The sequence below is a fragment of the Equus caballus genome, chromosome 1 (genome assembly GCF_041296265.1).
Source record: "Equus caballus isolate H_3958 breed thoroughbred chromosome 1, TB-T2T, whole genome shotgun sequence".
NCBI classification, from domain to species: domain Eukaryota; kingdom Metazoa; phylum Chordata; class Mammalia; order Perissodactyla; family Equidae; genus Equus; species Equus caballus.
In genome coordinates this window covers 118,987,472-118,999,678 of record NC_091684.1, presented here as the reverse complement: position 1 = coordinate 118,999,678, position 12,207 = coordinate 118,987,472, and the positions used below count along the sequence as shown (strand labels likewise).

The 12,207-nt window shown below is 39.2% G+C and overlaps 1 protein-coding gene across 23 annotated transcripts in view; it reads right to left on the bottom strand.

Moving 5' to 3' along the window:
- Positions 1-2,725: 2,725 nt before the first annotated feature.
- The window catches only part of TJP1 (tight junction protein 1), a 236,068-nt gene continuing 226,586 nt past the window's right edge, over positions 2,726-12,207 (bottom strand). For 11 of the 23 annotated variants that reach the window (XM_023651569.2, XM_023651557.2, XM_023651563.2 and 8 more), the window contains 4 exons: positions 10,083-10,560; positions 8,199-8,416; positions 6,738-6,881; positions 2,726-4,275 (listed from right to left, as the gene is read on the bottom strand). In XM_023651569.2, the coding sequence (XP_023507337.2) occupies positions 4,181-4,275; positions 6,738-6,881; positions 8,199-8,416; positions 10,083-10,560 (935 nt within the window). In that variant the 3' untranslated portion in view covers positions 2,726-4,180. The remainder of the gene's footprint in view (positions 4,276-6,737; positions 6,882-8,198; positions 8,417-10,082; positions 10,561-12,207) is intronic. The other 12 variants (XM_023651560.2, XM_023651567.2, XM_070231070.1 and 9 more) reach the window with 2 other exon arrangements.

The following is a 12,207-nucleotide window of genomic DNA, read 5'->3' as shown; positions in this document are numbered from 1 at the left end:
TTTGTGTCAACTTCCAGCTGACCTGAGTGCTCACCCATGATCTGGAGAAAACAAGCTCTAGGGTGCACCATAAAGGCCATTTGTAAAGCCATGTTTTCTACAAAAGAGGACTCTACAGTTTGATGCACTTAGTTTAGAATCAGAAATTCTCCAGTTTTATACCTTGTGAATTCTGAAAAACACTAAATTTTCTACACCTTTAGTAGTTGTTTCTTTACTGTCAAGTGGTTTGAAAGGAAAGCAGACTGAGAAGTAAACTGAGTCAAAAATGCTGTTAACTGAGCTTTTACCATGACCTAATTTATTATGAGATGACAACATGGAAGTTCTAAGTTTGCACGTTAAAATGGGTCTTTCCAGCACTTCATCTGGGGAAACTTGGTTAAGAAACCTAAGAGCAGAATGCCAAGAGCTTCTGTGACCCAACTCTCGCTGTCTGTGCAGTCCTGTTTATTTCTGCAAAACAGGTGCTGGCTTCCTACCCAGCAAGTGGTTTCCAAACTGCTAGTCTAGGCAAATGACGAATACCTTGTTCCCCATCTGCTGCCATGCCCCTTGGTGACCAACTGCATCCCCATCGAGACTGGAGCCACTGTGTTTGGCTCTGCGTCTCTTCACCGGGATCATCTCCACTTGTGCTGTGCAAGAGGTGTGGTGCACCTAGTGAAAATTTGCTAAGTCAAAGGGAGGAGGAGTTGACTCAAGTAACACTAGTGGACATTCACTAGGTTTTCCATTATGAGAACATGAGTCATGAGGGCAAAGGGCAAAAATGAGGCTCTGACACACGAACTTGGTCCTCTGAATTCACTGTAGCATGCTCAGAGCTGCAGGAAGATGGTCTGAGAGAAGAGAAACGCCCGTATTTATGTGAACAGTAAAAAGCCCTAGGTACGTAATCTTGCCTGGCATTCATGCCGTGTCATGAAAGGCAGGCAGGCAGGCAGGTACAAATGACAGACTTATATTCCCTTCACTAATTGACTTATATGGAAACCCAGAGTCTTGTTTGGGCCTTATGTAATGTGGGTCTGTGGTCACAATAAAGTCACACTTAGAACAGACCAAATGAAACTCAACACGTATCTCATACTACGTATAAAACTAACTCAAAATGGATCACAGACATAAATGTAAAACCTAAAACTAGAAAACTTCTGAAATATAGGAGAAAACTATTTGTACTTTGGGTTAGACAAACATTTCTTAGATATGACACTAAAAGCATAATTTATAAAAGAACAAAGTGATAAACTGGACTTCATCAAAATTAGTAAGTCATGTTCCATGAAAGACATTATTAAGAAAATGAACAGAATGAGAGAAAATATTTGCAAATCACATAGTTGACAAAGAACCTGCATCTAGATTACAGGAAGAACCCTCCAAACAATAAGACGACAATCCAATTTAAAAAAGGACAGAAGATTTTAACAGATGTCTCACCATAGATAATACACGGGTGGCAAACAAATACAGAGATGCTCAACAGCGTGAGTCACTAGGGAGACGCAAATCAAACCCACAATGGACAGCCCATTAGAATGGCTGAAATAAAAATGGTGATAACAGCAACTGCTGGTGAGGACGTGGAACAACTGGACCTTTAAAGACTGCTGATCGGAGTGCAGAACGCTACAGCTACTCTGGAGAACAGGCTGGCAGTTCCTTACAAAGTTAAACATATACTTACCACATGACCCAGCGATCTCACTCCTAGGTGTTTAATCAAGTGAAACGAAAACTTAGTTCACACAAAAACCCATACTCGAATGTTTATAGCAGTTTTATTTGTAATTTCTTGAACCTGGGAACAACCCAAAAGTTCCTCAACTGGGGGATGGATAATGTGTGGTGCAGTCCTGCAGTGGAACAATACTCAGCAATGGAAAAGCAGTACTGATACTCACATCTTCGTGAACGAACCCCAGGTGTGTGAAAGCAGCCAGCCTCCAAGGCTACATATGGTATGAGTCCATTTATATGACGCCCTCAAAAAGAAGAAACTATAGGGACAGAAAAGATCACTGCCTGCCAGGGCTGGAGGAGGGGTGGGGTCCAGATGAGGACTGTGGACTTTCAGGGGGATGATGAAATTCTACAGATTAACTGTGCTAATGGCTAATGGTTACAAGACTGTATTGTTTGCCAAAATCTGGAGAACTATACACTAAAATGGATACTTTTACTGTATCTAAATTATACCTTAATAAAAAAGATGAAACAAACAAAATCGCCTAAATCTACAGAGAAGTTCACTTTATAGCAACAACCTAAATGTCAACAGGTGTAGTCCTTAAATAAATATGGCAGTCATGATGAAATATTTATAGCCATTAAAAATTACTTTCTTCCTCCAAATGTAGGAACATGAGAAAATGCCATGTTATTTTTTGGGGAAAAAGCAGGATACACAACTAGATACAAACTGGTCCTAAGGAGCGCATGCACACATAAACGTATGTATGTTTACAGATGCAGGGGGCAAACTGCCAAATAATCTACAGTTGGCCTGCCTCTCCTCCTACTGTCTTGAGATTTCAGTGACCAGCACTGCTCACCCATCCGGACACACTGGCCGAGGGGACGCACTCCGCATGCAGCCCACCAGGACTGACGTAGTGGCAGATCACTGGGTGTTCAGGATCAGGTGTGCAGGATTTTAAAACAGGATTATAAAGTTGCATGAAACTAGAAATAGTGTGCAAACAAACCAAACCAGCACTTTATTTTAAAAAGTTTTATTCTGCAGATTTAGAAATTTGAGATTTTTTAATAACTGCAAAAGAAATTCAGTCACACCTAATGATTGATTAACAGAATGTGGTGTATTATCTAAACAGAAATGTTTAGTGGTGTATTATCTAAACAGAAATCGTGCTGATGTGCCATAATAAATTGTCTATTAGTAAAAAAATACACTTTAGGGCACAGCATTGTATCACAAATTACAGTAGGGATACTTTGCAAGAATTTAATCAAACTAGAGAATTCTGAGTAACTGTATCTTTTAAATGCAGCACTTAAAAATGTAACAATTCTGTGCATTCTTTTCCTTAAAAAAAATGACCTTGTGTGTGTCATAGAAATGCTGCTTTATTGCTGCAGAGGTCAAAGTTCAAGGCTCAAGAGGTACAGGAGAGAATACAAAGGTAGCCTTAAGAAACTTGTTTTGTTTATGTATAAAAAGGTAAAGTTTATAAAAGTTAATTTACAAACCAAGAACAAAAGTGGTATGCACGCATTATGTACAAGCATCCTTAAACAGCAAAGTTTTCAAATGCATAGCCAAAAAGAACAGAAAACCACTGCTCCTTGCCAAAAAAAGAGAAAAAAATCCCCAAATCACACCATTATTTTCTTCTGGGTGATTATACATTTCTGAAACCACCAAATCCACAATTTACTCAATCTCTTTCATGATACAGTATCTAGATGCACACAAAAGCCATAAAAACTTAGTAATACACAGAGAGAACAATCTAAGAATTAAAAACACGAGGGTAAGGCATTCCTGCTGGTTAGTATGTCTGTAGTGATATGGTTAATTTATAGATCCAAAGAGGCCATGGAACCAGTCTCACATGCTTTGGTGTCCTTCTCTAAGAAAAATGTGTTTTCATATACAGTAAGTAATTGTCTTTACTTGACCCCCCCCCCCAAAAACTATAAATTCCCCTTGCTGTACATTTCTGTTAAATCCACTACATTGGTTATATATTCCAGGTGCATTTTAAAAATGTGTGCATATTACCTCATGCATAATAAAATAAAATGTGTGTGCCAGGCCAGGGCCATAATAAAGTTTGAAACTGTACTTTGGAAAGAATAGAACTCAAATGCACCCCATTTACTGGCTGGTATTTTAACGGAAATCAATATGTGAAGTTAAGCAGTGACCATAAAAAAGTACAAAAATCATTACAAAGCAAAACATCTTTGAACCTCTTGCCAATGCCAACAGTTCTTCAATCACAAACATGCAGTTTGCAGCATGTCTTCTGACCATGGTTCAGGGGCATGCTCACTAATCTTCATCAGTTCAAACAAAATGCTCAATACTAACAAACTGCAGTATCAATTCTAAGAAAAGTATAATACTTGATAGAGTGGTTCCATTTAGGTGTAGTAAGTTTAACCCAGTTTCACATTATTTAATCAAGTTCCTATATTTTAAGAATTAAAAGTGGTCAATCAGGACAGAAACACAGTTTGCTCCAACAAGATAATTTGGATCTCCAGGAAGACACTTGTTTTGCCAGGTTTTAGGATCACCTATGAGAGAAAAAGAAGTTCATGTCATTTATAGTTGGTTCAACTGCTAGTCATAATGCCTTGCAATCATGTGGTAAACATAAATACATATATTTAGATATAATTTTCTTGTATTTCTTCAGCATATTACACATATCAAAAGTCTTAGTGCCATATTTCAATGGAATTTAAGGATTCGAAAGTTGTTCCAGATTTCTCTTTTATTATGTTTTCAAGTTCATACCTTTTAAAAAATGATTGAAAGTTAGGGTGACCATATGCCTGGGATAGTTCCAGTTTGCCCCCGAGTCCACAACAAACAGCACCCTTCTTTCACTTTCAAAAGTTTGGACAATAATTATATGGTCAACCATTGTAGTTGAATGAGAAATGTGTTCTCACACTCAACTACAGACCAACAAATGAAACCCTGAAAGTTCTGCAGAATCTAGCTCCTAAAGACCCTCCTCCTCGTTACAAAAAAAAAAAAAAATCAGTAAGACTGGAGCGGAGCTTCTTAGCCCTGATCCTGGCTGTGCAAGAAAGTCACCTGTGGAGCTTTGAAAACTCATTGAGTAGGTGAGTCTGAAGCAGGGCTTGGGATTTGAGTTTTTAAACAAGCTCTTAGCGATTGGGATTTGCAGCTGGTGAGAAGCAGCCCTGGGAGCGGACACTAAGTGCGAAGAAGGCTGGGATGGTGTATGTCTCTGTGGGATGCAGGTAAATGACATTCAAGGCTGCTGACTTTGCTTTCCTTACAGCAAGGCTCTCAACCAGGAGCGACTCTGCCCCCTGTGGGACAACGTCTGGAGATGTTTTGTTTGTCACAACCAGCACCCAGTGGGAGAAGCCAGGGAGGCTGCTAAACATCCCAGAATGCACAGGACAGTCTCTACAACAAAGCATTATCTGGCCAAAATGTCAAGAGTGCCAAGGCTGACAAACTCTGCCAATAGTAAGCTGTATATCACATAAGCAGCATGTGAGTCATGAAGGGCTGAGCAGTTCAAAACAGTAATTTCCTTTCACGGATATAGATGGGCTTACGCAATACCGTAGGTAACAAATTGTTTAGGCAAGGAGATAGAGTTATGACAACTCTTTGGAAGCAAATAAAAAAATTTTATCTTTAGGCTCAAGTTTCTTTCCAATACATTCATTTTTGTTGGGATTCAGTCAGTAGTTATCAAAATCTACCCGTGACTTTTTGAACAGAAATTTAAAGTGGCAAAACATTCTAAAGCCATACAAGATTACATAAAGGCACATTTCTCTTCTCAGTGAACGTACTCAAAATTTAACACAGGAAAGTTATTTCAGTCTAACAAAATAACTTACGTTCTGTGGCAAAAAACACTAGAATAACAAACCAAGAAATCATTTATGCTTCATATGACAGTTGGAAAAAATCACTTATAAAACAAATAATTACAATAAACAGTTATTTTAAGGACCCCCCATCCTAATTTGCTTTGGAGGACAATCAGAGCTTATGCTACAACCTGACTTTCAGAATATATGTTTTACATGCAGTTTTAAGAATATTAATTCATTAATTCAAACTAGCTAATAAAATGTTTCTCAGTGGAGTCCCTTAGGAAACAGCTTTAATATCTAGTGTGTTAAAATTAATTTATTAACTTTTTCCAGAAAATGGGGTAGCTGTGAACATCAGGAAATATATATTTATACATAACTTTTTACCGTGGGTAGTATTAAAATATGTTCCTATAATTTTTACACCATAAAACTCTATTTCATACTAAAACTGCATTAATTCTCACCTGATTTACCAAAAATTCAAAAGAAGGACTTTAAATCCTTATTTTTCTATATTAGGTTCAATTAAAGTGATCTGTAGCAAAAATGCACAAAGTTCCAACTAGTAACTGACTTAAGTCACCCAAGGAAGTGAGAAATGTGAAAATGCAATGGAAGCTTTGAAATTATGATCTTAAGAGCAAAAAGCCATTTTAAAAAAGTGTGTATAATAGAAGTTGAGAGTTTTACATTGAAAAACCATGGCCAAGTATGATCACAGTGGAAGGTCTTTTGTCTTCAAGTTTCTCTGGTATATATACTTCATAAATTGAAAAATTAAAGAACGGTAAGCAAAACCGGAAATTATTACATAAAGGAATCAAATCATTTTAGTAAGAAAATGAGAATGCCTATGTGTATAGGGCAATGTCAGTTCTCCCACTGCATCTTAAAGATTTTGACAGAATAATTTTGTTGAACACCAAGAAATGTCAACCTTTGTCCAAATCATAAGTGTTTTAAAGGCAGAAACTTCTCTACCTTTCCATATTCATTTACAGTATATGCACCACAAAGAAATTTCACAACACTGGTGATGCCTACGAGGCCACAGGAACAGAGGTGGAGATGTGCTAACCAACAGCATGGGTAGCTCCATCAGCCCAAGGATCAATCAACGACAGTACCCAAAGCCCCCAAAGGACAGAGTGAAGACAGCATACCCGACGAGGAGTCGGATGATTTTAGAGCAAAAGACCAACCGTCAGGAGTCATGGACGCACAGTGTGGCAGGCGTAGCTCCACGGGCTTCAGGAACTTGAGGCCATGGGGCCCACACATCACTAAGGGGCTCAGCAGTGTTTCACCTAGAGTCAGGGAGGGGGAGGGGTGAGAGATTAGATGGCTGTCTTCCTTCTAGACCAGAGTTCTCCTCACTCCCCTTCTAATGATATGCTTTACAGCTAAATGGGGCTAGTTCTCTACAGCGGCACTCATCAAGGAAAATATAATGAAAATCACATATGTAATTTAAAGTTTGCCAGTAGCCACGTCAAAAAAAAGAGAAACAAGTGAAATGAATTTTAGTATTTAGTGTAACCCAATATATCCAAAACATTATTTCAACATGTAATCAGTACCCTAAGTTTTTGAAATCAGTGTATATTTTACACTTCCAGCGCATTTCAATTCAAAATAGCCACATTTCAGGTGCTAAAGAGCCACAAGTAGCTGGTGGCTACTGCATTCAATCACAGGGTTCTTATACTATAAGATATATTCAAATGTATCTTTTATAAATGTTACTTATATCTTACATTTTTACTTATTTTTCTTATGCTTTTTTTGGTGAGGAAGATTGGCCCTGAGCTAACATCTTCCTCTTTTTTTTTCTCCCCAAAGCCCCAATACATAGTTGTATATCCTTGTCACAAGTCATTCTAGTTACCCCACATGGCATGCCACCACAGCATGGCCTGATAAACAGTGTGTAGGATGGAGCCCAGGATGTGAACCTGCAAACCCCAGGCCGCAGAAGCGGAGCACACAAACTTAACCACTTGGCCACAGGGCCAGCCCCTGTCTTGCATTTTTAATGTTGTATTTTTGTTAAAGACTTGGTTTAAGAAATTCATGCAGGGCTGACATATGTTAGTATTCTGGCAAAATCTAAGAAAATGAGCTAAAGTAACGAATTTAAGGAAGTAAAGCACTGATGAAAGATTATAAAAAGAAGTTGTAACAGTTCCCCAAAGCCTTTCTGAGTGGGTGGTACCTAACCCATCTCTAGAGATGGAAGGGGTGAATGATTCAAAGATAAATTTGGTGAGGTCAGCTAAGACTGCCTGGTGGATAGGTGGAGAAATGTCCAATGGCCTGTCACCTGCCATCACTGTCACATTCACACTGAAAGTAAGCATTCCATCTGGAAGGTCTAGCATGCTCACCTCTACCACCCCGGCCTTACTGCAGGACACCCAACACATCCTCGCGATGCCATCCCAGGGCACTCCCTTCCAGTGTTCATTTGAAAGGCCCTCCTGATAGAAGGAACATGTTGTGGTTGGCCAGCGTGGAGGCAGAAAAGGGGTCTAGATTGTCCTCTCAACTGAGTACCACAAGCTTTGAAGAGCACATAGGACACTCAAGCTATTAAAACTAAGCAGAAAAATAAACACATTTACCTTTCTCCTTATCTAAAGGCGGGAGGATGCTGTTGTCTCGGCAGACCTTGAAATAGATTTCCTGCTCAATTCCTTCAGGAATGGCTCCTTGTGGGATAATTATACTAACACCAGTTTCTATGGAACTCAACACCCCACCATTGCTGTTAAATACGCCTCGGGCTGTGGCCACCACGGTATGACCATCCTCATCTTCATCCTCTTCCATAGCTGAAGGACTGAGAGTTCAGAAATGGCTAATGAGTAAATTCCCAATAATATACAGGAACTTTCATTATTATCATAATAGGTGGTTTCATTTTATTTCTCCATAAAAATCAAGTTATTTACCTTAACAAGATAAATTTTAAGTGACAGATTTTACTCATAGGGATAACTAAGCATATTCTTGGAGAAATCCATTTCATTTTTTAAGGTAACTAATCAAGTTACCACATTACTGATTTTTGCAACCAGAAGGTACAAAGCCTGACACCTGATACCGAACTACTACAGTTCATTGGTTTTAAGAAGCACATTTTAACATCTATAAAATTGATAGCAAGTTATGGTTTAATTAGTAGCATATTTTCCCTTTTTAGTGATATAAAAGACAATGGTGCATCTTACAACTGACAGCATCTTAGGCCTGATAAAATACATTAATTAGGTTCTATACCTCCCTAGGACTTTAAGTGTGCACACTTAATGGCCTTTCCTTAGCACTCCCTGAGTACCAGATGCCCTTGCTCTCAAAAGCAAGGCTTCCACAGTTCCATGAGGTGATAAAGACTTTGGTATGGGTACACCCCAGATATCCATGGAAAAAAGACAGTACATCAACTTAGTACACAAAGAATACCAAAGGCAGATGGGATGCAGTATCAATGACTGCTTCAAAAATGGAGGTTATCAAGACTTCTTGGAGTAAAATTTTGAGCCAGGACCTACAGGTGAGCAGAAAGATGGACCGACAAAATTAAAAGTACGTGAAGGGCAGCTGCAGCTTCATTCCCGTCTGACCAGAGCATCGGGGATGGATGCTGACACCTGTGAGGAGCTGCCTGCTCTTCCCCATCCCTCACTGGTTGGGAGGCTCACAAAGAGGGGAAGGCAGCACATTTTCGTGACCATCTTTGTTCTTGGGAAGCAGACTGCAGGGGGCTGTCCTCGCCACCCTCAGTTCTGCCTGGGAGTGCTGCTGCTGCAGTGGGTGGCTTGAAAATGGAAGCGGATTTGGAAGGCTGAGGTGAGCTTACGTGTAGCCAGAATGGGTCTGGCCAATCACAATGTAACGAAGAGTGAGAAAGGAGTATGTGGAGTGTGGCTCCAGGCACACTTGCTCTGTCTCATTTGCTCAGACTTCTTACTCATGAAAACTATAAAAAGAGCTGCTGTTTTTTAACAATCACTTTGAGGTTATTACACCTTTATTCCTTTTTACATCACTGTTGAATAAACAGTGGACAAGGAACACAGATACTTATTTTTTTGAGATATTCTCCCACTCGTACCTCATCAGCTGAGGTTAGAGGTTATGGGAAGCCATAGGTGGTTAAGAGCATGGGCTCTGGGGTCGAGTGACCAGGGACTGAGTCTGGGCTCCCCTCACCCTAATGCTGTGACCCTGGCTAAGGTGCAATGTCACTCAACCTCAGTTCTTTGTAAAATGGGGATAATGACAATACCTACCGACCATATATGATTGTTGGCTTTACTATTTTACTGACATTGTCTTGTACCGCTTGCAGGACCTTCTACATAATGGCATTCATTGCAACAACATTTTGGACAACACTGTTCAAAGTCTGAGTTAAAATTATCGTTTCAAGTCCTACATCACACAAAATACATCAAACTCATGTAAGACAAATCTCAAGACCAAGAAAAAGGCAAAAATCTTACCTCACAGGAATAGCTTTAGGCACTGTGCTGATATTATTTATTTGATATTTAGGCTTATCTGCATGGATGGAGAAAGTTTCAACTCCACTGTCAAACTCAGGAGGCTGTGCTGAACTGTGTGCTTTCACCAGAGTTTTTGGAGAAGTAGGGGGTTTTGAAGACAAGTCAGGTTTATGTGCAGTTTCACCTGGCAGAAGATTGTGATTGAATTTAGGACTTTCAAACTTGCGTTCAAACGGCCGAGCAGAACTGGTATATGGTTTTGGCGTGAATCGATTGTATGCTGGAGTGACTGTTTTCTGAGTCTGTTCAGCTCCATTAATTGGAGCTTTATCTTGGAAACTTTTCTGGGGATAGAAAGCAGACTGAGCAGTATCTTCTCGGTTTGGTGGTCTGAAAGTTGCTGGCTTATTCTGAGATGGAGGTGGGTCTGGTTTGGACACTAAGGAATTCTGAAAATCCAGTGATGCTGAATTACCTGAAAACAAAAATATATAAGTATTTTAGAAAATTCCTGAAAGAATTTTTAATGGCCCCTCTGCTGTCTCTCCCATCTTGACATATCCTGGTGTCAGAATCAAGGCCCAGGTTGGAGTTGCCACAGTCAGAGGGCAGCTCCTGAACCCTGGTGGCTGTGTGTGATGCTGAGGGACCAAGAGGTGGTAGAGATACATGTGGTGCTATCAGTGCACCCTGCTGCCTTGGAGTCAGGGTCATGCTGCTAAAGGTCCCGGTCTCCAAAGACTGGCTTCTAAATAACCCCTCTCCAATGCCCATAACAAATTCGAAACAAAATGACAAACTCAGCTATGTTAAAAAAAATCAGTACTATAAAACTCACCATAATTAAAGCCAAAAGAAAAGCCATAGCTTGGGAGAAGCTTTTTACAACATGCATAAGTGATAAAGAATTAGGATCCAAAACCTATAAAAAACACCCATACATCCATAAGAAAGATTCAAGTGAAGAAGAGGGGCAAAGACTTGAAGAGGTAAAATACAGAAGTGAAAACTAGAGTGCCCAGTGACCATACAATAAGGTACTCAACCTCACTATTAATTAGGAAAACACATACCTAAAACAAACAAAAAACATGAAATACCATTCCACAGCCATTAGATTGACAAAACTTAAGTTTGGTAATACCAAGTGTTGACAAAGATGTGGAACAACAGGAACTTCCATGTACTGCTGGTGGTAGTGTAAAACAGTACCAAGTGAATTCTATGAAATAATTAAGAAAAAAGTAGCATCAACGCTATACAAACTCTTTCAGAAAAGAGAGAACAAGGGAACATGTCCTAGCTCTCTTATGAAACTACAGAACCTAGATACCAAACTAGATGAGGACACCACAAGAAAATCATAAACCAAATTCCTTGTGAACATAGTAACATAATTTACTACATTAACAGAATAAATAAGAAAAATCTTATGATTATTTTAACACATGCTGAAAAAGCATCTGACAAAATGCTTTCAGCAAACTAGGAATAAAGGGAATATTCTAAAAATAAAGGGCAGCTACAAAAAACCTACAGCTAGTGTTGTAGGATGAAACATTAAATCCTCTCCCTAAGATGGGGAAGCAGCAAAAGCTGTCTGCTTTCTTCACTTCTACTCAACATTTTACTGCAGGTCCCAGTTAGCACAAAAAGGCAAGAAAAAGAAATAAAAGGCATAAGGATTGGAAAATTAGAACTAAAACTTTCTTAATCTGTAGACATGATAGTACATAAAGAAAATCCTATCATGAAGTAATATCCATCCACAACTACAACTTGTTGGGTTGAAGACTTAGCCTGGAATTTGACTCCTACATAAATAATAGAGAAGTATTATTTCTAATAGCAGAATGTCAACAGGAGAATGAATAAATTGTGGAATATTCTTAGGGTAAAATATACAGCTTTTAATTTTTTTTGAAAGAGCCAAATAAAAGAGTGTTGAGAGGTGGAGGCAACAGTTTCCCTTTCAGGGAGTGTGATGAAAGAGTGAAGAGACATGAAGGTGGTTTGAGGAGGAGACACAGTCAAAGAAAGGTGCTCTTAACAATGGAATAGGTGACCTGCATGAATAGGTGACCTGCATGTCTGAAGGCAGAGGGAAGGATTTCATGGAAAG